The sequence below is a fragment of the Pleuronectes platessa genome, chromosome 1 (genome assembly GCF_947347685.1).
Source record: "Pleuronectes platessa chromosome 1, fPlePla1.1, whole genome shotgun sequence".
NCBI lineage: Eukaryota > Metazoa > Chordata > Actinopteri > Pleuronectiformes > Pleuronectidae > Pleuronectes > Pleuronectes platessa.
Window position 1 is genome coordinate 19,369,289 of NC_070626.1, and position 27,988 is coordinate 19,397,276.

The window sequence follows — 27,988 nt, forward strand, 5'->3', positions numbered from 1 at the left end:
TCATCCCAATTCATTCTCACCATTTTCACTTCCATTGAATCTATTCATGTTTTGTTCCATTTTTTGCAGCCCGATGCCCAAATAAAATCGACATATTAATACATGTAGAAGTGTTGCATAGTTGTGTTAATGTGATATTTCAGTCTTACTTTTGATGAATAAGCAAAAATGGCTGAATGTCTGTTTTTGCTTTGGTATTATTGGTTATGAAGAGAAGACTTATGATTGAAAATTACAAATTTGTTTTATTTGAATATGAATGTACTGAACTTCTACCTGAAAGGAGACATTTTCCTCATACAGATTTGTGCAGTTTAGGTTTTTACACTTGAAGAATTCTTGCACCCAAATCACTTTGAGTATACTATACTATATTAAGTATATAACATTGGATGTGTTTATTTTTAAGGTACAACTTGGAGGTGATTATTGAAAATGATCATATATACTACAAAATTTTGAATAATTTTTCTATGTCAAACATTTTCTTTAACCCTTTACATTGTTTATATACATGATAAATACATTTCATATTTGAACATTTTCTTCAAATATTTTCAGGACTTATTTGAACAAATACAAGACGTTTTTAGGATGAGAACGTATTAACATTGTGTATTTACTAAATCAAATAAACATTAAATCATAAAACACCAACAATCACTCAAACATCCGCGTATCAAAGAGCACGCCATGGAAAGGAATCAAGAGTTATCCAAGTTTATTATTTTTTAAAACTAATATAAATCCCACAGAATATGATCCTGGTGCCTTTAAGTCAATGAATGCATGGATACCTGCTTTAAGTACTGCATTTCAACACTCCATTCAAAATATTGTTTTTTATCTTCTTCTTTTTTCATATGCATCAGAGTGGAAATACATGGCCTCAGCGCACTGTCATATTCACTACTATTCTCCTACCGTTTTCTCTCTTGTGCAAGTCTATGCGAGTGAGTTAGTCAACAGGATTAGTGTTTTTCTTTGCTCAGCGGCCGGAGCGGACGCTGCTGCTCGACCACAGAGAGACAAAAGGGCAGGTGGATAAAAATGGTGTTGAAGTGCGAAGAACAAACAGTAAATAGTAATCCCACATTGAGCTGTGTATTTCCCTCTGAACACACACACTGGAAAACAAAGTCCACACCACTGCCAGCATCAAGTCGACAAAAATGACCCCAGGTTGCAGGCTCATGCGAAATGTCTTTACACTCACACACACAGCCCTGAGATCATCTTACCGAGGTCGAGTAAACTGTAACAGGCCTGTCGGCAGGGGGGGGGGAGGGGGGGGAGAGAGAGAACCCCCCTCCCCCCCGACTAAATGAAGAAAAAGATTCACAGCAGATTCCCCCCCAAAAACAACGCTCGGTTTAGAAAGAACAGTCAAGAGAGGGATGTGACATTCTTTTTTCTGGTTCTCTAAAATACATGAGATGGTGGTGCTAACGGGGTTCTCGTCAAATGAAGGTGCTGGAGGAGGGAGGGGGGGGAGGTGTCATCGTAGCAAAGCATGTGCATATTCTGGGAGTGAGGTGAACATCGGAGTTTATTTCCACTCTAGAAATACTGGGTGTGCACTAATACAGCAGCTGATCTGTTAACATATTTCCCTAGTTAGGAATGTCTTGATTTACTTAAAAAACATCTGTCACTAACAATCCACATCTTCTAAACATAAACTAATCAATACAATGATCGGTAAAATGAATCCTGCAATGTTTTTTTTTTTTTTTTTTTTTCAAAACTGGAGGCTGACATTCTATTCTAGTAAAGCTCGGCATTAGGTTTACAGAAATGCATCTTTACTAGAGCAGCTATCCGCACCTGCAAATTGTTAGGCCGTGTTAAGCCCACGTTATATGTGCAAAGAAATGCATTGCAAGGAAACATGCAGAGAAACAAAAACAAAAAATGACACTTGAGGAAACAATCAAAAGCTACATAAAAGCTTTATAAATACAATAAAATCTTAAACCCTTAATGGAGAATTCTAGCTGTTGTAGTAATATGTGATAGCTGGCACTCTAGGCTCAATGCGTTTATGTCAGATGTTTCTTTTTTTATTTTCTCAAAGTGGAGCTGCACAGGTAATTCATGCCATCTTTGGTTGACTGCAGTACTGAAGAGATAATTCATATGATCTCAAAATAAACTTTGAACAAAAGGGGGTTGTTAGAAAAACAGCATCAACTCTCGGCAGACAGCTGTGCCTCGATGTCCACTCTGCAGATGGGGCACTTCTTATTGGTGAGGAGCCACTGGTCCACACACAGCTGATGGAAGAGGTGCATACATGGTAGACGTCTGCAGGAGAAGAAGACACAAAGGCCAAGAGAGATGAGGAGTGTTACAAACGGAAACACACACATCTTTTCATAAACCTACGTATATATGGTGAGCCTCACTTTAACGTTAAGCAGGACATAGTGAGGTCCAGCTCATCTGATCTACCTGCTGCTCTCTTCCTGCTCTTTTTACCTCCACCAACTTATATCTTCACTTCCTTTAGCATTGCGAAACAGGGATTTTGTACATTTTCAGCAATTTCTACGCAGAAATTCATGGATCTTGATACAAAAATAACTAATGGATATTTGTGATATGTGTGCAATTGAATGAAATAAAGACACACTGGTGCAAGTGAGTGCCATTCTAGTTTTTAGTTGTTTTATCGCAGTGATGTACTTAGACTTTCACCAAATCCCGTAAGACCAATTCCAACAATGACATCATCCCTCTGAAATGCACACACACAGGTTCACGCACACACAATCCTCCTGCAGTAAAAACACTGTAGTCACTCGAATTTAACAAGTACACTATTTGCATATTTTGACAAACACCTATTGCAAACTCTTGATTGAATTATGTAGGAACCTGACGCTAAAAAAGCCCAAACACAAAGTGTTTAAGTCCAACAGGTTTGGTCTTTTTATGGAAAATGGCCGCGGCCAAATTTGAATTATCGCTGACCTCATCCTTTAAAAAAACAAAACACAAGAGCTTTAGGGAGACGCTGATGTTTCAAACTGAATTAAGTGTGAAAAATATCAAACTAAATGAGAAATGTGTCAAATATAATAAACAACCAGAACCAGAATTTGATACATGTACAGAATCAAAATCCTTCAAGTCTTTGTGGTTCAAGGACAGTAAGATGTTTATCAAAAACCTTGATTTGAAAAAGAGTTTTGTACAAACTGAAATGTGACACTCCTCCTCCCCCTTTGTGCCGACAGAGGGCAGACAACGCTCTCCCAAAACCTGAGTGTGTGCCAAAGCACAATTCCTTGAGGTGGGTAATTTTGAGGTACTCTGGGGTTTCCTGCTGATTAATATACCTCTGGGTTTTTTCAAAAATATATCTCTAGAGATGGTAGCAAAACAGAACAGCTCCACCTGCCAACCCACATGTCTGTGTTTAAAGGCTCACACACAAACACACACACACCGAAACACTCAACATATGCAATTTAACACACTTAAAATTGTGAGCAACAAACACCCAAGAGGGAACCCATTTACCTGACGTCCTCCCCCTCCTCTAACATTGACAGACAGATGGTGCACTTCTCTTCCGTGTCTTCATCTGCCCCCTCGTCTTCCTCTTGCTTGCCAAGCAGCTTCCTCTGTTTGTGAGAAACGTTTGGACACGCAAACTTTTGATCAGTACAGACTCATTACATGTGGTTAACAATCATATTAAATCAATATTTAACTGCTCAACTAAACACTGCCGTAACATTACAAATACATATTGTACAGTTGTATGAAAATAAAAATATTGCTCGTGAAGAGGTAACTTTACTTAGAAATTACATTTCAACAAAAACATTACATTCTTTGGGGACAGAGAGAATGGTCATTTTGTCCTTAAAACTGTTTCTATACTACACAAATAAAGTTACTCAAATCAAAAGGTGTTAGCCGAATTCCCTGACCCACAAGACTAACACTAACAGCTACTGTACATGTGAGCAGAGACATGATTCCAAATTGATTTGTTCATTATTTCTCACCGATTCAGGGGATGCGTGCATATTTTTCCCAATAGATGCCCAAGCTTCAGGGGTTAACTGTTGGTCAATGTCTCTCTCCAACACCTTCTGTATTGGGTGGCAGGGTGTTAGATTGCTTATTTAGATACATTTGGAAAACTCGAAGGGAACTTTTCCCCAACATTGTCGTCACAGCTGCAACCTCCGGTAAAAGACACTACAGTACTTTCCAAATGTTGGCAAAACATCATCTGTTTGAAAAGAGCACAAAAGACCACTACGCACTCTGTCCCAGAATAAACTGCAACAGGCATGCACATCTACACACAGCTCCTGCAAAATACATTGAACACTGTACACAGCACAAAGCTGAACACACATGCTCACAGGTCCTCACCTTTTTGTACTTGTGTGGGTAAGTGCACCTCTCTATGGTTCCCTGAGAGGCTCCTCGGTTCACTGTCCCCAGTCGCTCCTCTAGATGCAGCAGGTCCTGACGGAAATAAATCAAGAACAAAGCGATGAGACAATAATCAATAATCCTCAGGACAAGAAACTTCTATCAAATTACAGTTACTTAGCAGAAATTACTGTACAAAGCATAGTTCAGTTGTCACATACACATATATTGGTATATATTGTTAATTTGCGATTCATTCTCTTGCTGCAAGGAATGTTGACGCTTGGTCCAGATCTTGTGGTATCAGTCAGTGCCGGGGGGGGGGAATGGTATCTCAACATATCTGCTTGTTTTCCTGAGCTATACGACACGTTCAACTGGAGACTGAAAAGCTAGTATGTGAATTAAAAAACAAATCTTCTCCTTTCCTAATGAACACTGTTCTTCCATTTCCAGTTTAGGTTCTAAATATAACTAAACAAACATTTGGATGGTGACAGTAAGTAATAATGACTTACTTATTTGTTTCATGTGTTCCCGAAGCACACACTGCCACATCAGTGGTATTTCAAACAATCAAAAACAGTCCTCACCTCATAAGTTCTTCCGAAGCCAGATGAGATGTACCGAATGTGCGGATAAGTCACATCAGATATGCCAGTGTGCTATGAGGGAGAAAACAAAACATGCACAACACGTTACTTTTAACCCTGAGAAAACACTGAGACACAAGACTTCTGTACATTCTTACCACACAGTTCTTATTTCTTTTAACAGGTTATAAATACAGGGTTAAATCAGTGGCTGAGTACTTTGACTTTCAGCTATGCCGTATATCTGTATTTATAGTTGTGTACATAGCAGGGCCAGGAAGGACGTTTCTTATGGAGAGAGGGATGTGTACATCTCCCCAGGGGGTTAACATTTGGTTTAACTACATCCTCTAAAATAAAGAGCTGAAAAAAGGGAACTTCTTTGCAAGATGAATGTAGATATTGTTTGAATTAGAGGAACAAATAAGAGGAGCTTCTAAAAGTGTTCAAATGGCACGTATGTACTGATGAAGGTCACAGACAAAACTATAATTAAAACTCATCTGCTGTGTTCATCAAAATTCACTTGTGTATTCCTGGGTTCCACTTTGCTACCACCGGATTCTGAGCATGCATGTTGTGATTAACTGGATACACTCAAAACATCTGGGAAACTTTAAGCTGCAGCCTGACTTCACATGCACTTGCTTTGATGCTTCAAAGAAGAAGCGACTATAGAAGACAGCTGATGTTCTGTTGTTTGAGGGTGACCATGGAAGGAAACCAAAAATGTCACAAAACTGTCGACTATATTTGCGCAGGATCTGACTCGAGGGTTTTGGTTTTGTTGAGTGTGCATTTGAAATGCCTGATGAGCCTCTATTAATTGCTAATGCATTATTCATCTGGTTCACCAAACCATCCTTGAACTAACTGATGTTATAAATAAGAAGCCAGCACCATTAATCTCAGCTAGACTTCATAAAAAAGTGATTCTCTCATTTATGCTAATGTATGCATGTGTGCTGCTCACCATGAAGGGAATGGGGAAGTGGTGCAGTCTGGGGGGAGGGTGGTAGTGGGGCAAGTGGGAGTGCAGGTGCCCTGAAGGGTATGGTGCCATAGTAACTCCAGCTTCAATGCCAAGCTCCCTGTTGACAAACACAAACAGCCATTAGTCATCACTACCAACGAATCATAGCTCCGCGTTAAACATCTGTAACATTTGTATGTCGGATGCTGACCATGCTGTTCTCTGCTCGGGCTGGCGAGGATGGGAAGACATAGTTTGTGGCACATGGATGTGGTGTCCATGGCCGTAGTTGGGGTGCATTCTGTGGGGGTGTGGAGGCGGCCGTTCATGTGCTCGTCTGCAAGGAAAGGAACATTTCAGTTCTGAGGTGCATCACAGCTTGAGATTCTTCTACAGAAATGTGAATCCTCAGAATACTCACGTGGGGTGCTGCATCATCCTGCGCCTCTGGACCTCCATCCTCTGCAGCATCTCGTGCTGATGGAGCCTCTGCACAGATGTCCCCAGCGCTGGCATATGGTGCGGCAGGGTCTGGTGGTCTGTAGGCAGGTGCTGGGCCAGTGGGGCACTTGAACTAGAGAGGTGGTGGCCAGACAGAGGTGGGGGAGGGGCAGGGGGCACAGCGTGGCCTGGAGGGTGGGTTGGCAGTGGCGGATGAAAGGTGACCGTGTGGGGGATGACATAATCGCCTTGTGGAGCCGGCTGAGGTGCAAGCTGGGGGTTCCCATGGGAGTGAGGGCAGGCGGAGGAGGGCTGATGATGCAGTGAGCGTGCTAGAGAACCATCTGGGTGAGAGGAGAGAAAAAACAATTATGTTTATAAACACAAAACAATAAGGCTGCTGATATTCTTCTTTATTGTTGTTGTTGAACAAATCTCAGTGAAAGGCCAAATTCAACAACATTCAAGTCAATGGATTCCATTCATTCTTACTAAACGCAGAAAGGGGTATTAATAATGGGTTATGAATACATGCTTACATAATAAGAAGGCAATGATAATTTTTTATGACATTGAAAACAAACTACAGTGCCCAGGCTCGTTTTAATGAAGAAACATATCTCACCTGAATCCCTGTTTCTGTCTTGGGCCTGAGATGTCTTTTTCTACAATTTTTGTTCCATCAGACTTTGGCCACACAGGAAATATATGTTTGATGATTTAAGGGTTTGTATGTTTGCTGTCAATAAATCCCTAGGATTACTTTATATATAATTTTTGTCAATAGATCACTCTCACCTAAATCTTAAACACTGGACCTTTAAAGAAAATATTATTTAAAATGTATGAGCAGAAATCATCATGTTACAGATATGATATGGGATTCAAATGACAGTTTTCTGGGGGGAAAACAGTGGTTTAAAAACTGTTTAAATTGACTTGTAGCTCATTCAACTAATAAATGTTCAGTTGTATTGTAGTCTGGAGAAACAAGCCAGAGAGGGGTGAGCACAAGCACCAGCAGCCACTAACTGTTTTGTTCCATACCCACATAAAAGCCTTGTCACTCTGCTTCACCCTCCATACTGAGCAATTCTGAGTAGAATGAGCATTTAACTATTTCTGCCTGGTACAGTGCCCACAGCATTAGCACAGGGACATTAAGCATCAGCCTGTGTTAATCACTATTAGCATTAGGGTTTAGGAGTGTAGCAGTCAGCAGACAATTTTCACGAGTACCGCTTGTTTACTGAACAATTCTGAGAAACCAGTGGTGAATGTCTGGTTTCCTGAACTGCATAAGGGCGATGTACTCACATGAGGGGTGGATGTAATGTCTGCAGGGCTGGGGCTGTGCTTGTGGCTGGGGCTGAGCCACCATGGGGGAGCTGAACGAGTCCACCACGGCTGGCTGGCTGGGCCCAGGGGTGGCCTGAGAAACGTAAGTGGGAGGCCGCGAGGTGGAGCCTGGGCAGCACGGGTCAAAGGCCGAGTTGCTGCCATGGAAACTTGCCCCGCTATTTGCACCACCACGAACACTGCTGTTGCTCAGATCCACTGGCAGAGTTTGCTGTGGGAGAAAGGCAGAGAGGTGTTAGAAAGAAGAGGGACAATGTTCCCCTGTGGAATGCAAAATGAATCTACAACTTTCCTTCAAGGGACATTTTCCCACGCTTCAAATGTACAATGAAAACTACTTAACTACTTTTCACTGTTGCTCTTTCAAGTGTTGATAACACAATCAGGACTTTGATACTATAACTGCGTAAATAACGACACCAATACTGAATACCAAGTCTGTTCTCATTAACTGTGTTTATTAAATCTAATTTGACTGAATATAAAAACTGGAGAATGTGTTCAGTAGAGTTCAGACTTCTGCCAAGGATGTGTGGCGGACTACTAACGGTATCATTCAAAAACTACTGCACAACTGCAGCAACTACGCATGTGGGTGTAAAAGGCAGCATAGGTATACCTGGTCGTGGAAGTGGCCTGTGTTGCTGCTGCTACTACCGCTGTTACCACTGCTGACTCCAGCGCAGGGAGCAGGAAGAGCAGTGGGCCTCTCCACAGGGCAGCTGGCCTCTTGAAAGGGCAGGGTCCCTGGGGGCTGGGGTGCTGGGTGATGGACATGGTGGAGGAAGTGGTGAGCATTGCTGTGACTGTGGCTGTGGCTGTGCTGCGAGCCGCTGGTCTGCTGAGATGACGACACCTGCAAGCAGCTTGAATGGGAGTGGCTCAGGGACAGGTGACCGGGAGAGGGGCCTCCACACGGGGAGTGCTGCTGACAGCATGATGGGAGTCGGGGCATTGCCGTGCCTGTGTTCTCTCCTCCTGTGGCTGACAAACCTGCTCTGCTGTCATCTATAAGAGTCAGGAATATGAGTAGGAAAAGGTTTGGGTAAGACAGTAGAAAAAGAAGAGAAATGTCACCTATGGCGACACATGACTGCAGGAAATACAGTTACAAACATCTTAAATATATCAGCAGCTGAAAAGATGTAACATTAGAACCAGGCTGCCTCGGAGTTTAACAGCTGAAATAAAGTAGTAAACAGCAGCTGGTTTCAACATGCCTCGTCCCGTCTTACCCTCTGTGGCTGTACGAGAAGAGCCACTTGGCCTCTGGGTGTGCATACTTTCAGGTATTGACCCTGGGCAGCTAGTAGAAGGGCCTGGGGCATCATTGAGCTCTGAGGTAGAAGCATGATGGGAAGATGATGATGACGACGACCTGACTGTTTGAGGGTGAATGCCGCCGGAGGTTGTTGGCACAACTGACAGATCTGGGAGAGAGAAAAAAAAACACAGGAGATTCTGTCAAAACCTACTTTGTGGCTGGACCACGTGTGGTGAATGTGTGAATTAGAGAACTTAACTTAAACTGTAATATGCTAATTAACCTCCCTGATATTACTGCAGTGTATTTTATATTACGTATAATATCGACCAGCCTTTCATCTGTTTGCACATCCGTTCAGACGGATATTAAACAGACTTTGCAGAAGGGATCTGCAGGTGTAATATCTATTTAATGACTGGTTCAAGTAATTTGTACATTTGCGTTCACACATGAAAGCAGCTTTTTCTGGCATACAGGTGGAACAGCAGTTTGTTACCCAACGAAGATTGTACACTCTGTGCCACTATCTGAGCACAGGAGACGCAGGGACTGGTCTGCCTCTCACTCACAGGGCAGCACCAAGCCTCTTTTCCACTGGTTAAAAACACTACTAACTCCTGACATCTGGCTTTTGTCTGCAGTGGGAATGGAGACAATCCTCTTCCACTCTACATGATCATTTTTTATCAGCCCCTGCTACAATCAGCAGAGATGGAAACTTGACACATGGGTAAATGCGCCTATTTCTTCTTCTTCTCTATTTTGGCAGACTAGATGCAGGTTTCAGGACTTTGGTGCATAAATAGCCTTGAACATTTCTTCTTCAATCGTATTTTTCAGCAGGTGTTCAGTAAAACTATTCATGTCATACACAAACATGATACATTCATCCATTCAGGGATGTTAGCGCAGTCCGGCAAATAATATAAAAAAAAGGAGTCCGTAGGGAAAGAAGGATTAGTAACACGTGTTTGTGAGAGACACAGGAATCATTTCACCTGTCTGTATATCAAAAATAAGGAAATAAAAGAGCACACAAACAACAGTCAAATCTCGAATTACTGACACAAATGAGAATTAATGAATGATCAAAAAAATCTGCAAACATTTCACAATAAAGTCAAAACAGTCACTACCATTACCAGGGTCCGGGTTCTGAGTGTGTGTTTAGTTAAAAACATTATCCTCATATCAATGACATTTTATGATGTTATGCAATGTTAAGTTTCAGATTAATTCACAATAACACTTGATGACGTCATAAGAAAACAAGAGGTACCCGTTGTTAATTTGTAGATAAACATATATAATTCTCACATTTCTAAAATCCATCCAGACACTATTATCCTCATTTAGGCTGCAGCATGTGTGCCTGCAAAAACTAAGCAGCCAAGGACAAGAGCAGAGCTTATTAGCATTCTACTGTGTGAGCTCTCTCTGGTTTTCATATTCCCAAATTAATTACCCCCTCGTTCTTCTGACAAATGCAAATATTCTAATACTCAATGCTCCACAGTTTTTCTGTCCATCATGGCAGTGGGCTGATAAAGAGACTGACGTTAGACTTCAGTCACATAAACACCTAAGGTCACAATGCAGCCTGCTTTTACAGAAATTAACATACTTGTTTACTGTTGTAAGAAATGCAATGGATATGGTACTGCTTCAGGTTAATGGGGTTAATGGAATAGGAAAACATTTTTTTTTTCTATTTTACTTAATGATTTCATTAACTTTTAAATATCAAGACTAATATTCCTTTGATTAACAAACATCATTTCCACATCTGTACAACTATTTTGATTGCTCGGACTCTTGACAACTTTCTAATGAGAAATTGTATACAACATATTATTTGCCACATTTACTGTACATCTTAAATTATAGCTTCATAAGTCTTCCATAAAACTCTACTCTCATGTCCGGCTTAAAACAGAGATTTTTGTTTGGGCCTTATATAACACAATTTCTTATTTACATTTAAATCAGAGATTTATCCACCTTCAAGACACTACTCAAACCCACCTTTTCAGAACTGCTCTTAAGGTTGGATTTTGATGTGTATTTTATTTTATATTTGCTTTCCATATCATTTAGATCCTGTAAAATGTCATTCAGCAGTGTTAAAGCTGCTGTAAAAATTATTATTTTCAGATGCAGGTGCAATTGCTGTTCAATTAAATCAAAGGTGAAACATGATTCTAGTCGCTAAATTATAAGTTATATCTCCCTCTCTCGACACTAATTTCTCCAGTTTCATTGTTTAAATACATGGACCATAATTTACGTCTTGAAGATACTAATTAGAATCAGTTCACAGATGAATAGTTACTGGGATTTCATGAGTAGTTTGCTTTAAGAAAGCATCACAGAGTAATGGCACAGACTTTTTTCTGCAGCTGGGAGGAGACAGATTAAGTCAAACCTGAAGTAAAGACATGGTGACAATGTGGTTCGATGGAGGACTTTTCTCAGCTCATTCTTACCATCTTCATCGACAGTGAGATCCACCACCTCCCCAGCATTCTGGCGCAGTGGTTGGATAACAGTGGAGAGTCTGTGACGTCCTCGTGGCTCCTGGAGGCGATTCTGAGAGCAACTATTAGCCCAAATCCTGCCAAGACCTCCCACTGAGCGTGACCTGTAGATACATAGACATGGGGAAAAAAATCAATTACACCAAACCAGCAGGAAAATCTTAACAGCTCAACTGTGCAGCATTTGCTTTGCCAGAGCCAGACTCTTGTTTCCAGGACAGCGGCTGCTCAGAGACGTCAGCTGATGCAAAAGTATGTGTGGAAGAAAACATGGACAATTCTGATAAAAGCATTCAGATCTTCTTTCAGAAAATGTGTGTATTGTGGTTTTGACTACGGCCTCTTAAGTCTTTTTCAGACATGAAATCCGCAAGATGTCTGGTCAATAGGGTCTGGACTTTCTCTAGATATTTCCTTCACATATGAAGAAGGCAGCAGGAGATGGACCAAGTCAGATGCATTCACAACAGAAAAATATCCGGAACATGGTGGTGGCTGGGTAATGCAAGCAGGAGGCAGGACATGACATACAAATTATGCTTTATTTTGAAGTTGACACCTCCGGTGACGTCTTCTATGTGTAGGTCACCTCTTTTCTCCTGATATTTATGTATTCTTGTTTGTTTTTTTTAAATTCTGTTTTACGTGGCCACTCGCTTACTAGACATTTTTCATAACAGTACTTTAAGTGAATAGACATATCCAAGCTGAAATGTAATTCCTGCTTAGTTGTTCTATGACATATATTTAGGATAAACATTTTCTAATACAAGTTTATAAATGTAACTTGTTTTCTCTTGTGTCACAACTGATCATGTAACAAAACAGTGTTTACAGTCTGTGTATTAAACGCTGTCAGCTGTATCCATGACCACCCCAACACTCCCTTAGAAACCTTACTATTCATTCACATGTTTTCCTTTTCCTCCTCACTTCTAAGTCAAATTCTCTGCACCGCTCTCGCTGTGGCATCTGCCCTTCCTTTTTTTCCTACCTCCTTTTAATTTAGTCTCTCAAAGGCTTCTGTTGCTGTAGCCCCTTGTTCTCTGAGACTGGAGTGAGAGACCAGGGAATAGTAGTATTTCCCCACAGTGCCGTAAAGCCAGGTGATCACAGGGAGGAGGGATGAGCCTTAGGGACAACTGATAAGAGACTGAATGGGAGTGCCGTAAACCTGGACACCATGGAGATGTGTTACTCAGGGAATTCACTGCTTCTCCCTGGGTGATTTTTTACAAATACAAAGGAGCAAAGGGAAAAGGCTGTAGATGTGAGTGCCAACAGCAAGGCTGTATTAACCACAGAGCTGTTTGTGTCAAGTATATTAAAAACAGGCTCACTGATTCTTATAGATGAAATCATGGATACAAACAAAATTACCTTTTTGTGATGATGAGAGTTGTTTTTTCTGTCTTTGGCTGCATGAATTTCCCACAGACCAAATTCAGACAAATAGCGTGGATTAGGAAAATAAAACTGGCTTCATATCAATGTAATGTTTATGTGATATAATGTATTTGTCTTTGTGTTAGCCTTGTGACAGTTTAACATGATGCGCCTACATATAAATACTGTGATAGGCTGCACACAACTGTGAGGAATACACGGAACAATTATTCTGAAAATACTTCTGTTTGGCTATTCTACCTTTATGATATGAGCTCTTAACTAGTAAATAACTCGTGACTAGTGTGTAGTTAAAAGTGTTTCATTCACTCAAAACAAATAACAAATATGTTGCTACAAATCAAGATAATACTGAGAGGTATGATCCTATGAGAGTGTCCTATAAGACACTGCACAACTGTGAAAATGGAATTAAGGAAGTTGCATCTGTGAATTCACAAATGGGAAATCTACAAAGGCAGACACACACACACAAACATTTGTGACTGTACAGGAAACACACTTGGATGAGGGTGGTATGAAGAGGGGGGCGTGTGGTGGTTGTTGTGGGGTCTAATTGGCCAGGCTCCACAGCTCTGGTTTGATCCCAGGGAGCCGGACTACTCACTAGGGAGGAGTGTCTAATTAGGTAGACCTGGGATTATTTTGTAAATATCTGTTTACCACCATGACCCCCTGAGTGTGGGGGGGCAACCAAGAGGAAAACAGTACATTATAAACATGAAAGCTATGGGAATGGGTGGTTTGGCAAAGGACAGGTTTTCACAAACCGATGTGATGTGATCCACATACCCCGGGGATCTGAGCAGGGCTGAGCACTGCGATAATGTGGAGTGAACTGCTGGGGCCGATGCTACTGACAACCAAGGCTGTGAGGTTGGGAGTTAAAGAGGAGGAGATCAAGCAGGTGAAGAATAGCACAATGCAAGTGGTAACCAAAACCCGTAAATAAGCATTGAGTTGGACTTTACAATTAATGATACCATGATGTCACTTTCTAACTCTCAGCACTGAATATCTGTCACTGAGGACTGATCTGACACGAGAGGGGTCTCCACGACATTAGGCAGGTAGTTTTAATGTTGTGGCTGATCGGAGCAAACGTTTTGAGGTTTCAAGAATGAAAATGTGGCAACAAAATATATTTGGGCAAAATATATTTTAAGAGAGTTGCAACATTTGTTTAATCTCCAACTTGAATGGAATCGTTTTTTATTTTAAATTGACAGAGTACACTTGTGAATCAGTCATGGATCCAGAATTACGTTAATACCTGATTGTTTTAAGCCAAACCCAGGCATAACATTACCATGTTATACATGATCACTGGAGTGACAGCTGATGGCAGAGTGTTAAAAGAAGGTCTTACAACATACAAAACGTTTTGTGGTCCCACGACTGTTTGTGTCCGAGCTGAGCTGCAGAATCAGGGCAGAGAGTGATCATGGCCTTTTTAAATTGATCCATGTCAGCTACAGAATCCTTGTTTATTGTAACTGACTGAGCTCTGGGTAGAGCAACTGCCAAACACGCCCCACAGTGTTCTGTTAAAGCACTGGAATGTTCTACTAATGCACTGCTTTACAAGTGAGCAGAGTGTGGAGTGGCATGAAAAAATAAATAACACCCTGCAGTTCAAATTAAAGATAGAATGGCTCTGAGCAATGTGAGAGGAGCAGGTTTGAAATGATGGTTTTACCAAGATTTCAGTAACTTTTTGCAGCATGTCCCTAAACTGCTGCTGTTTGAATTCCAACATTTTGTAGGAATGAAGAGAGGCTTTTTAAAATCCTTTCCAAGCCTTTGAGCCACAACTTCACCAGACATGCCACTCTCGTATTCACAGATATTATGATAAATACTAATATTTATGAGTTTTACTGAAGTGAGTTTTACTGAATCAAAGAAGGCCAATCTGTGCAATGTAAAGCAAGCTTATACAAGAGAATACAAATACCCCACTGAACATGGTATTTGCAAATAGTCAAAGCGTAATGGATGGGATCAGAGGCAGCATACCAACCAACTACCAAGTAAATGAAAAATACTTTTGAAAAAACTATGATAAAAAAGTCATGACACAGTATGTATGTGTGTTTTGTGTGTGTGCAAATGTATAGTGCCTATGTTGACATAAACTGCACACAAACACACATTCACCAATTGGAGCACCGACAGTGTAAACAAAGATTTCATTGCTCATTCTGTTGGCCTCTGATTCTCCGCCCTCCGCTCCACTGCTGCCCATCCCCCCAGTTAGTGAGGCTCATCTCTACATTCTCTAGCGAGCCAGGACATCTTTGGAAGTCAGGAAAACAGGCAGATTAGACAGGAGGCTATCGCATTCCTTAGTGGAATCGTTTCCGGGGAACTATTTTCTAATATTACTGATACATTAAAATAAAGTGCACAAAGAGGGAAAGGTACTGGAAAGGCAGAGGCTTGTAAATTTAACTGTTTATTCACCTACAACAGGAATTGGGGGGGGGGGGGGGGGGGGGTTCTATGACAGGAAGTCATATCATGAAAATTAGGAAAAAAGATTTTCACTGGGTAGAGGAAAGTGGAGTTAACTTAAGTAGTGGTGGGGGGAAATATCTTTTGTAAATGTATTGCTCTCAGACTGTATTTATATGTATGTATTTATATGTACAGTATGCCTTGAGATTTAGCAGTTCCCCTGAAAGTGTTATGTTTCAAGTCGTAGATCATCCACTGAGAAAACCTTAATCTCCTCCCTCATATAACCAGTTACAGATGAATGATATGTGGCATTAAATACATCATATGGTTTGACTGTTCCAGTGTAGAATGGGTGTTAATTGTCATTACACTGCACAAAATAGTTTATTTTCTAGAAATCGAATAACATTGTGCATATTTAATTTTGTTTTGTAATAATATTAATATTATATCAATATTGCAACATAGGTACATTTTCAACATTTTCATAAATCTTTCAAGAATTAATGCACTGGTTTTTGAGCTTTAACATTTCTACAATAAGAACTGGACAATGACGTGTAGAATTGTTTGGCCCTGCTGGAGAATGGTGATCTACTGAGCTCTATTCAAGTTACCTAATGTATTTCATTTCCTGGGACACTTCTCTGATGTCAAACACCAGATCAAATCAAATTTTAGCAACATATGGTTTTAATATGCGAGTTGCCTGCGAAACAATGTCCCTTTCACGTGCTCAAAGTGACTTGCCATGTCCACTCAAGCCATCCATCTGGGAGAAAACCAATTATGAACATTCAGTCCGACAGGCGGAATGTTTTGGGGTAATGTCGACTGATTTGCTTATGATGTTGTGTGAGTGAAACATCGTGATGAGGAGGGTGTCACAGGTTTGCCAAGGTCTAACACTAATAATCGTCAGCAAACATAATTCACATTAAGCAGTGCAAAGCTGTCACCAGGGTAAAATAACAAACATGGTTGTGATGTTCCGTCAAATAAGCTGTAAATGATTATCTCGATGAAGGGCCTAGATTAAACTTGTCTGTTGTGTGCTCTCTGCTGCTCTCAGTTCTTGTCAAAGACAGTTTGTGACTAAAGAACAACCACTCTGTAACACAACTGTACAACCACAAGCAAACTGAGGGGTTTTTCAGTGAGACGTCTCAGCATTTTCATCATGTCACTGACAGCATTACTATACACAAGACCGAACTTTCATTCATATTATATAATCAATTAAGTCAACAAACTATATATTTGTAACCATAATTTAAGGATTTGTAAGAAAAAGCTCAAAGCTGGGCTAAGTATCATCATGACTATCAACCATCGGCAAAGGATGAGGGCGTCGTCCTTCTGCCCGACCCTGATGTGTGATGATTCTAGAAGGAGTTAAATAACAGGAGCGTTGCACACATTGCTTCAGAGGGATGTAGTTTAACTATTCTTACAGCTCTACTATGCCCGGGCTGTCTGGGCAAAGTCAGCAGGGCTATGGAATTCATGAGTAAATCCTAAAGCAAATCCAAAGGAGCACTATAACACACCCCACCCTGTGCTTTTTCATCTAAAGAGCTATACCAAAGTCCTTAAAGGCAAGTCCTGCCACTTGGCATCCATCTTGAGAACGCCCCAAACGGTTTCCTAACAAAAGCTGCATCCTAACTAAATGAATGGGTAGAGAGTGACAACTGCAATGTCACTGGCACGAAAAAACTGTATACAATCCCCCATCAAATCAGATTTTAAAATTTGGCTACATAAAAATGTTTTTCCTCCTCAGGTTATACTTCTCCATGCAACAACATGATCTAAATAGAATGTAAATATAAAGTATCTACATATAAAGTCCCTTTCTAGGCTAAATAAAACGATTTGTACAATTTAGATGATTACACACAAGTAAAAACAATTGATTATCTTATATATAATTTCTAGCAATTAGAAAGCTGCATTGACTAAATTTCCTACTGGTGTCATTAAGTGGCCAGTGGCCACACTCTAGCTTATGTTTTAATAAGATTAAGGCATCACATAATCTTAAACATTATCCAGCTGGCCAATAATATATAGAGAGTAATGATTGAAGTGGCAGAACATTATCTATCATCATTGCCTATCCTGTATATAAAAGGTCTGAGAACAAAAAGCATGAACAATCTCCCACTCTTATGATATTTTACTTTTTAGAAATAACACTGCGCATCACAAATAATTGTCCGCAGATAGTTTTACTTCATATAGTAAATATCATTTGTCAGGTCCATATAAACCTTGTGTTCTCTCTTGCACCATTATCCACTTCTCCATTGTTTGTTCCAAACACTCATCGGGTTGCCTGAATATTGCTGCACACACTGCTTCCGTTAGTTGCTTGCTCATGGGTGCAATCAAAAGTGTGACAGGCTCACAAGGATGCCCAACCCATATCACCAACTCTAACTTCTGCATTTCACAAACAGTAGGCAGGTCGGTCCTGTCAACGCTAAGCTGTAGGTACAGTGCTGTGTGAGTGTTACTCTGAGATATCTGCACCAAAAGTTACTGTTTAATTTCAAGTTACCGTTTCATAAAGGTAAAAGACACAAGACTACTCCGACATATAAATAGCATTACCTATGCAGAAGACAGAAAGGGGGTTCTATTTGTTTGAGGAGTCCTGCAAAGATCCTGATGAGAAGCTTTTCCTCAGCCCCAGGCTTCTACAGACCTGACTACTCGTGAGTGAAAAATGATCCGACAAGCAATGACATATTTCAGATGATTTTCTATCCGGCTCAAGTTTGATTTATAGCCCTGCAAATGAACACCTCTGTCATCAGTCTACTGTTCAGTTTTAGTTTTACTGGCACCTAAAGTTTATAAAAGCTATGGATGCCACAGCATGGAAACTTTCCCAACGGGTAATAAACTCATAACAAAACAGAGGTTACCAATTACACCTGACAATTTACAAGCTCAATATCTGTCGAGTGCTTACTTCTGATCTTTAACTTTAGATTCTTGAATGTGTTTGTATATTGGAAGTGTTACAACCAAGTGCTGCCACCTTTCTCACAAAAGTTTCGCCCCCTCAATGTCATCAGGTTCCATTTTGGCATCAGATGCGTTGGATTTTCTCTTTGACACCCAATGCTCGGCCTCATCCGTCACTTCTTTGCTCATCACATAGTGAGACTCAGCTACTCTGCTCTTCTCTGCATTGAACTGACACGTTCAGTAATTGCAGTGAACAACTAAGTACTAATCAGCATTTTACAAAGTTAGGTTTTTTTTTGTTGATAAACATGGGAGCTACCGCTGACATGCAAAAATTAAACGAGACTTTTATGTCATTAAAAACATTTTCAGAATAAAGATCAGGATTTTAGCTGGGCAGCGTACACACGTGGTTGTAAAGAGAACTTTAAAAACATGCTCAAACGTACATGGAGTAGATAAGGAGCTGAACCTTTTTGTTTTTTTCACACCAAAGAGAATAAATATCAAATATTTGTATCCACTGTATCTGAGCTACAGCAGACATCCATTACCATCAATCACATAATGCAAAGTGTGGCTGAAAGAGCTGAGGTGCTTACCTGAAACCATCCCCGACGGTGACTATCTCCACCTCGCTGTCTGTTGACGTGACGTTGATCTCCTCATTTGCAGGGACAGCGGGGGCTGGAGCTGGAGTCGCCTCAATCACCACCACATCCTCATCTAAAGCACCTGAATAAATGGGTGGAAGTTATTATATAGGTCTGTTATACACATCATGATCTCACAAGTATACTACTCAAAGAACAAAACATACTGGAAATGAGTTTATGGCTATTTGTCATTTCGTTTTAATGCTTTGCTCTGTCTGAAATTAAAATTGGGTAAATAGTTTGATAAGAAAAAGAAACACATAAACATGCCTTCCTGTGTTTTGAGTGCAACAACATCATAAGGCTATCGAGATGTACTTCTATTCTGTAGCATCACCAAAACAAACTGTGTCCTTCATCTGTGCCAAAGTCATTCTGCAGCAACAACAACCCCAAACATACAACTTGAGTCATCAAGAACTATCTTCACACCCAGCCCCCCGCAGAGCCCTGATCATGACATCATGGGATACATGAAGAGACATTTGCAGAGAAAGTCTCCCTCTACAGAGGAACTGTGACAAGTGCTTCAATCAGCTACCTGCAATATTCATTGAAAACTCTGCACAAGCGTTTTAAAGACTAGGTGCATTATTTTCGAAAGGATCCTTACTTTACTTGTAGTGCCTGAACCATCTGCACAGTAATCTATCCGTGTTGAACTGACCAACAATGGATAGGCCTGTATATACTTCCCCTCCTGCATGTGTGTTATTGCCGTCCACCTCGTAAACAAGGGACCTAGTCCATCACACGAGTAAGTCATAGCAAACTTATTTGAGGCAAATGCATCACTCTCCTCAGCCTTCTCAGTGGAGACCGTGCCAGAGCCATGGGAGAGAAATGAGGGCAACTACTCCCTGACTATATCTGAACACACAACTTAATCTACCGGATTATTTTAGGGTGAGGCCCAGGCATTTATCTATCATTAGTTCCCACCAGTGATGAATATGCAGCATATAGTCACAGACAATGAACATTTGTTACTTGTGCGACAGTCTTGAGCATGTTTCCAATGTTTCCAAGTCACATTTTCTCAGTGTTAGTCAGTGTTGCTGACTCATGCATCTGATATATGACTCAATTTTACAAATGCACTCCCTCATTCTCATGCCTAACATGTAAATACCAAGCCAAACGTTGATGGCAAATGTGAACTATACCATTGTCAACCTGCAATCAAGACATATTAACCTATAAGATCTAACACCTTTTTCATATTTGTTAATTGCTAACACTATGATGACAGTGAGCACAACCTGACCATATTCAATCATTTTTTTGTTTCACTTCATCTAGAATTCAGCTCATTTAGTCTGGTCTGTGAAAGCTTGTATGACTTGCAGCATTTATTTGTGTTGTAGGTTTTTTGTTTAGTTTTGTGAGTTAAGTTTTATGCTTCAGTACAGTACAGATTGTGTTTTTGTGCACATCGCTACATGTCTCATGCGAGTAAAGTCCACAAATCCCCACAGTGATTTCTATTCCAATGTCTCCTGAGAACTGCTGCTTAGCACCCTCTGCAAGTCGCGCTGCCTGGCACTCGTGTGGTCTTCATGTGGTTACACAAACAACAACACCTTTCAAGTTGGTAGAGAAGTGTAACAAATATGTGTAGAGTTGGCCAGGTAAACAACCTCTGCTGCTATTTCCTAACGCAATTTTAATAACATAAGACAGGACAAATATAAATGCCCTCTCAAAGCCCACATGGGTAGCAACTTGATCAGATGATAGTAAGAGGATTCAATATCCTCTGTAGAGTGTAGGTTAGAGGTAAGACTAACCTGTTTCCTGACTATATCACACACCCACTCTAACTCTGGAGTGGGTGTGTGATGAAGGCAGGTTTCATCACTTTCTTTTCTGCTGTAAACACATGCCTTGCTTTCCCTGTGAGACCGGCTGTTTCTATGCAAAGGCTAACACTCAACAGCGACTGAGTTTTCTCCCACTTGCCTCCCACCATAGAGGCATAACAACTAACTTCCCATTCTCCCTCAGGGCCACAGCAAAAGAAATATTGCTGAGGCTAAACGGCTACATAAGGAACACAACGAGACACAGTAAAGGTGGGCCTTTTTCACAGGATACATTGAGTACATTTTGGATAAGGCAGTAGAAGGTGCCCTTCATGTGCATAGTGGGCCGAGCTACTTCGCTGAGAGAAGAAAGTGATGTTTTCGATTTAGGAGCGACATAAAACTGTTGCTTCAAGTACAGAGGGCAGCACTTCTCATTACGTGCTGCCAGGTGAGGGGTCTTGAGAGGCACAGGGGAGTAGATATTCCTTTATCAGTGGTGCAGAAGCAACACAGACCATATTGTCACGCAAGCTGCTACATTTAGCAGGTTTATGAAAAGAGACAAAGCCTAATAAAAGGTTTATAACTATCACCAAAATATTTGTAACTACTCCTACACATTGGGCAGATTGGAGCCATTTGTGAGAATATTTTTCTAACCTGTCAAGTACTTTGCATAATCAGATTCTTACTGTCATGATGATTCTTTATTCAATAAAAAGAAAGTTGCATTTTTATTCTGAAGCTGACAGGAATTCTGTTTCTTGTGTCCAAACACCACCCAAGCCCTATGCAAATAATAAATGCTGCACTGAGTCTGTGTTACCCTGTCCCTGACACGCATGGTTATTGCATGTTTTCCCTGATGACAGACAAGTGCAGTTTAAAAGAAACCTGAGCCTAGCCAGCTTGACGAACTGAATAGCGGAAATAAGAAAATGAGCATAGCTCTAGCCAACACAGTTATGGAGAGATTGGGTCTGACATACTCTAAGCTATATACAGTGCCTTGCATAAGTATTCACCCCCTTTGGACTTTTCTACATTTTGTCATGGTATAACCACAGATTAAAATTTATTTCATCGTGAGTTTATGTAATGGACCAACACAAAATAGTGCATCATTTGGAAGTGGGGGGAAATATTACATGGATTTCACAATTATTTACAAATAAAAATCTGAAAAGTGTTGAGTGCATATGTATTCACCCCCTTTACTGTGAAACCCCTAACAAAGATCTGGTGCGACCAATTGCATTCACAAGTCACATTTGCAAGTCAAATAATTAGTAAATAGGGTCCTCCTGTCTGCAATTTAATCTCAGTATAAATACACCTGTTCTGTGACGGACTCAGAGTTTGTTGGAGATCATTACTGAACAAACAGCATCATGAAGACCAAGGAGCTCACCAAACAGGTCAGGGATAAAGTTGTGGAGAAATATGAAGCAGGGTTAGGTTATAAAAAAATATCCAGAGCTTTGAACATCTCTCTGAGCACCATAAAATCCATCATAAGAAAATGGAAAGAATATGGCACAACCGCAAACCTACCAAGAGGAGGCCGTCCACCCAAACTGAAGAGTCGGACAAGGAGAAAATTAATCAGAGAAGCAACCAGGAGGCCCATGGTTACTCTGGAGGAGTTGCAGAGATCCACAGCTGAGGTGGGAGAATCTGTCCACAGGACAACTATTAGTCGTCTACTCCACAAATCTGGCCTTTATGGAAGAGTGGCAAGAAGAAAGCCATTGTTGAAAGGGATCCATAAAAAATCCCGTTTGGAGTTTGCCAGAAGCCATGTGGGAGACACAGTAAACATGTGGAAGAAGGTGCTCTGGTCAGATGAGACCAAAATTGAACTTTTTGGCCTCAATGCAAAACGCTATGTGTGGCGAGAACCCAACACTGCCCATCACCCTGAGCACACCATCCCAACAGTGAAACATGGTGGTGGTAGCATCATGCTGTGGGGATGCTTCTCTTCAGCAGGTACAGGGAAACTGGTCAGAATAGAGGGAAAGATGGATGGAGCCAAATACAGGGAAATCCTTGAAGAAAATCTGATGCAGTCTGCAAAAGACTTGAGACTGGGGCGGAGGTTCATCTTCCAGCAGGACAATGACCCTAAACATACAGCCAGAGCTACAAAGGAATGGTTTGGATTAAAGAATGTTAATGTCTTAAAATGGCCCAGTCAAAGCCCAGACCTCAATCCAATAGAGAATCTATGGCAAGACTTGAAGATTGCGGTTCACAGACGGTCTCCATCCAATCTGACTGAGCTTCATCTTTTTTGCCAAGAAGAATGGACAAACCTTTCCATCTCTAGATGTGCAAAGCTGGTAGAGACATACCCCAAAAGACTTGCAGCTGTAATTGCAGCGAAAGGGGGTTCTACCAAGTATTGACACAGGGGGGTGAATACTTATGCACCCAACAGATGTCAACTTTTTTGTTCTCATTATTGTTTGTGTCACAATAAAATGTATTTTGCACCTCCAAAGTACTATGCATGTTTTGTTGATCAAACGGGAAAAAGTTTATTTAAGTCTATTTGAATTCCAGTTAGTAACAGTACATAATGGGAAAAAGTCCAAGGGGGGTGAATACTTATGCAAGGCACTGTACGTATGAGCCATGACCAAGCTAGCTTGCTTCTGTTTCTTCTGAATGTTATTCTGCTCACACAACAATGACACTGTACTTCCCTGTTGGTTCACAATACTTTTAACCATATAACATAGCCTACTTAAACATACCCTGATGCCATAAATCAACATATGTTATATACAATGCAGAGATGACGATCTAAAACAAAGACACAACAGTACTAGGGTCAGGGTTTATAATTACCTGTGGCTACAGCAGCACTGTTGGCCTGGCTGCTGGTGCTGCTGACATCTACATACAGCTCATCTTCTGCTTCGGTAGACGAGGGGGAGGAGGAATCACTACTTAGCTCCTCGCTGGAACTACTGGTGCTATGGAGAAGAGCATACTTCCTACGTGCAATCACTTCACGTTTCTTCCTCTGCAGTAATAGTCGCTCCTTTTGCTTCTGAGTCCGCTGACCCCCTCCAGGAGTTGTTTTCACAAAGCGTTTCCTATGCAGAGGCCGTCGGCTGTTCATACACGGCCGCTTCAGCAGCACTGGCTCAGCCTCAGACCGCACCCACTTATGAGAGCGAGTCCCCCGAGTTCGACCCAGAACAGGACGCAAGCCGTGTCCAGTGGCTCCTCCTGTTGTAAGGGCAGGAACCTTGTTTTGGCCCCCTGTCGCTCCAGTATCCCCATCCTCCTCTGAACTGAGAGTGTCCGAGTCCCCAAATCGTAAGCTCGAGGAAGGGGAGGAAGCACAGTCACTAAAAGAGGAATCGTGATTATGTTCATCCTCGCTGGGGTGCTGTAAAAGTTCTACCCTCGGACGCTGAGGGGTCAGCGAGCTCTCACTGATGTGGCCCTCCTTCAGTGAGCAGTCTGACGGCCCTGCCTGTTGTCCTTTTCTTTTTCTTCGTCCAGGGAGGCTGCGCTCTGAGTCTCTGTGTGTTGTTGTGTCCCTCAGAGGCCGATGCCTGGACTCACACAAGGTTTCAAATTCACTGCCTGCCTTCCCAATCACCTCCATGTTGTTGGGGAAGCTTTTGGCTGCCTCCATTGGCTCTGGGTTAACCAGTGGCTCCTTCAGATGCTCCTGTCTGCTCGGGGCCTCAGATGGCACCTCACTCTTCATGGTGGCAGGTCTATCCTCACAAGGGGAAAAGGACAGATCATTATATTAGTGACAGAATTGAAAGTGTTTGTGTAATATCAAGATCAGTATCACATCACAAACCAAAACAGTGTTATCATCTAATAATACATTTTCTAAAAATAGCTGATGTTGGTTATCAATCATTGAATCCACATCTGAAAGGAATCATTAGGCAACTAAACTTTAATTACTTAATTAAAACATATGAATTGAACATGATGTCAAATCAATGAATAGATCAACTGTAGCTAAATAAACAAAACAAAATATTTTGTGATCTTCTCCTGAGGGTTTTACTGCCCAATCATCAACACACTGACCAAAAAACACGGAAATACACCTCTCACAACATTGTGTTATATGTGGAGAAACACTATGTTATAGTGTTTCTCCACATATAACACGGCTGTTGATACGGCTGTTGATAAAAGACAGAAAATAAACATGCATAGGCTGAGTTCTAAGTGAAGGCTGAGTCAATACTTCTGAGCTTTATTGTTTATTCCAGGAAATGTGTGAATCAGACTTGATAAAAACTGGATCATGTCAAAGGTAATATCAACAACTAAATCTCAAGTCATGGTTGTTTCATGACACGAGACATTTCTGTATTTGTGTGTAGCTCCTAAGAGAAAGAGACTCGTTTCCGCACATTGCAGTGGGACAATTTTAACATTGGGGTAATGTCTCCAAGAGCAACACCACATTCCAGCACTACCAAAAACGTTGGCAACTTCATAATAATGCAACAAAAAGTCGATATTATGATTTCATGGTTATCTTCAGAGGCCACATGGCTGAATACCCCCTCTGTCAACCAGAAGTGGTGTTAGCATTGAGAGGGGTTACAACACTTAGTACCTGCACTTCTATATTGGCAAGAGATAAATGGCCTGTATGTCTTGTGCTGTCAGTAATATTGAAGCTTTTAAAGTAGTGACTAAATGTAGGATTTTACTGATCACTGCTTTTAGGAAAACGGTGCGGTTGGTAAATGTACTCCTCAGTAATACCAATAACCTGCTGCTTTCCACGCACACTGTTATAATAGAAAGCTATTGTATATTTATACATTAAGAAATAAGGATTTAGATATATCATATATGAAAATGATTATAGTATAATACCAAAGATCTTTAAACAATATCAATGGTGTTCTATCAAGATTTATATGATTAATACTAATTAATTAAAGGATTCTAAAAAACATGAACACCAACACTGACCACCCATATCAGTTTGAACATCGCAATTGAGTATCCTAGCCAAGAAACACTCACAGAGCTCCTGTGGCTGCAAAGAGCAGATACGATTCAAAAGGATTCAAGAAGTTATCAAAATTGATGTGGATATCGCTGTTGCAGATATTTCTGTGAAATTTATCACACAGGGTGACATGTTTCCAGGAAAATGTCAGTGACTGCATGTTAGTGACAGATGGGTAAATGACACAAGAGCAGGCGTACACACTGAATGCAATTGGTGATAACACCCACATCAAGAAGCTGAATAAACTTCTTGATATGACGTAATCAGTCAAAACAAAATCACAGTACTATTACTTCAGCAAGTGATTTAAGAACATATTGTACCGACTCTATGTTGCAGTCTTGAAGAACAAGTAATGCAACACAGCAGAAGAAATTAAAACCGATGCTCTGTTAGTCTCATCCAAATAGTTTCCAAATAGAGTATACACAAATGAGGAAATGTTGGTGTCTTACTTCCTAACCCTGAAATGAAATATTTAAAGGTTAAATTTGTTATTTTATCTAAATCATAACCAAGATATTTTAACAAGATGTGTATTTCCGTGTTGGGGGCTCAGCTGTAAGACATATTTAGACTTAACAAAATATTGGACAAATCTACTTTCCGTTCCAGTAAAAATGTAACCGCATTTGTGGTAATGTTTGCTGCAGGTTAACTGTAAACTAGAGTGTTCATGATGTACCTATGTGATGCAGTGAGAACAAAATTCATTCATTCTTCCTTCATGGTTTATTTCAGAATAATGTGCTAGTTTTCACTTGACCTGAAGCTGTAACTTTATGTTAATGGGGCTGATGTCACTGATGTTGCCAGGGGATGTTTCTCTAAAGAATTTAGTGAATTCAGTGAAAAGACTGAATGCATTGAGCCTGCTATTGATAACACATGCAATAATGGTCTTTCTGTGTTTAAATACATGAGTATGAGAGTCCTTCAGATGCCACAGAGAGAGCTGCGCAATGACATGCATGAATCCAGGGGCCTCAGAGGACAGCCCTGAAGGAAGAAAAAACATCCCCGGGCATCAGGGCTGGATAATACAGATTTCTGAATAACGATGAAGAAGAAACAATGTGTGTGAGTCCAATAGAACCGGTGGGAGCAACCTGTAGAAGAGAATATATGGTGTACCAGAAATGGAGTAGAGCAATTCAAGATGTACGACTGAAGTGCTGAGCTGCTGCTAGCGATGCCCACTGAGCTTCCAGCCTGTGAGAACCCATCACCAGCCTCTCAGATGAAACAAACAAAACCCGCTACGTGTTTCTCTTGACAGCATCGAGCCTGGGACCGGTGCTGTGCATAGTTTTCTACAACGTTTAACAATCACAATAAGCCCAGCAGCAGCTGTCCGCCCGTCTGTGCCCCACAAACGCCGCTGATGTGACTGAGGCCATGGCTATTCACGTTGAGCGAGAAGCCATTAAAATGTGAAAAATCAAATGTTTTGAACTCGCGTTTCGATCGTGTCAATGAGGAGTGAAGGGGACGCGGAGTGGACCCAGTAGCCAGCTCGCCTGACACATACTCCAGACAGAAGACAACAAAGACAGCACGTACCTGGCTCCGAGTCCTTTTTTCAGAATCTGTCACCGTCCTTTTCCGAACATGGGAGGTTAAATCCTGTGGGGGGGGGGGCGATAATAATGACACACGTTGAAACCGGGCCAGTGATCCCAATGGTACGCCGAGCAGCAAGTCGACGGGCCCGTACAGAAGCCGCAGGAGTCCCGGGGAGGCAGCGGCAGAGAGTGAAACTGACAACAGCGTCCCGAGCTGAGCCGAGAGGCGACGGCAGCAGCAGCGGGCCCTGCTAGCTACGAGCTAAGCTAAGGCAGAGGCTAGCTCCACTTCACTCAGCAAGTACCCGATTATACTCAGCCATTTTGACTCGCGCGGCTGTTCTGTCACACCGTAAGAGCTGCTGCGACATCGCTACCATGTACGTTTTTGACAAAAGAGAAGAGTCTCACTATTAGCCCTCGACGAAGCTCCCATTCCTGCCTTGTTTACCCAGCAGGTCGTCGTTCTGCTGGATACGGCTCACGGCCACAGCTCTCGTCGTTACCCCGAGC

At 41.3% G+C, this 27,988-nt stretch overlaps 1 protein-coding gene across 4 annotated transcripts; it reads right to left on the minus strand.

Annotated features, from left to right (window-relative positions):
* Window positions 1-225: 225 nt before the first annotated feature.
* Window positions 226-27,988, minus strand: rnf111 (ring finger protein 111). 4 transcript variants are annotated; one of them, XM_053426168.1, is made up of 16 exons: window positions 27,887-27,976; window positions 27,474-27,536; window positions 23,744-24,630; window positions 19,026-19,158; window positions 11,521-11,675; window positions 9,003-9,197; window positions 8,387-8,775; window positions 7,726-7,978; window positions 6,389-6,752; window positions 6,179-6,304; window positions 5,968-6,085; window positions 4,995-5,066; window positions 4,399-4,494; window positions 4,023-4,109; window positions 3,529-3,632; window positions 226-2,307 (listed from the first exon to the last, which is right to left on the minus strand). In XM_053426168.1, exons 3-16 carry the CDS (start codon window positions 24,618-24,620, stop codon window positions 2,190-2,192), a joined length of 3,087 nt encoding a protein of 1,028 aa, XP_053282143.1. In that variant the 5' UTR covers window positions 24,621-24,630; window positions 27,474-27,536; window positions 27,887-27,976; the 3' UTR covers window positions 226-2,189. The 4 variants fall into 4 exon arrangements, with proteins under 4 accessions (XP_053282143.1, XP_053282149.1, XP_053282134.1 ...); XM_053426174.1 differs by lacking the exon at window positions 27,474-27,536 and having other exon boundaries at window positions 27,887-27,988; XM_053426159.1 differs by having other exon boundaries at window positions 27,474-27,980.

Bases quoted from the DNA above. Each gene is read 5' to 3' on its own strand.
- rnf111 (XM_053426174.1), bottom strand. From the start codon at position 24,620: ATGAAGAGTGAGGTGCCATCTGAGGCCCCGAGCAGACAGGAGCATCTG. The intron at 9,198-11,520 runs GTAAGAATGAGC...TCTCTCTCCCAG, and splicing joins TCTCACTGTCGATGAAGATG to ATCTGTCAGTTGTGCCAACA. The intron at 4,110-4,398 runs GTGAGGACCTGT...CACCCAATACAG, and splicing joins ACCCACACAAGTACAAAAAG to AAGGTGTTGGAGAGAGACAT.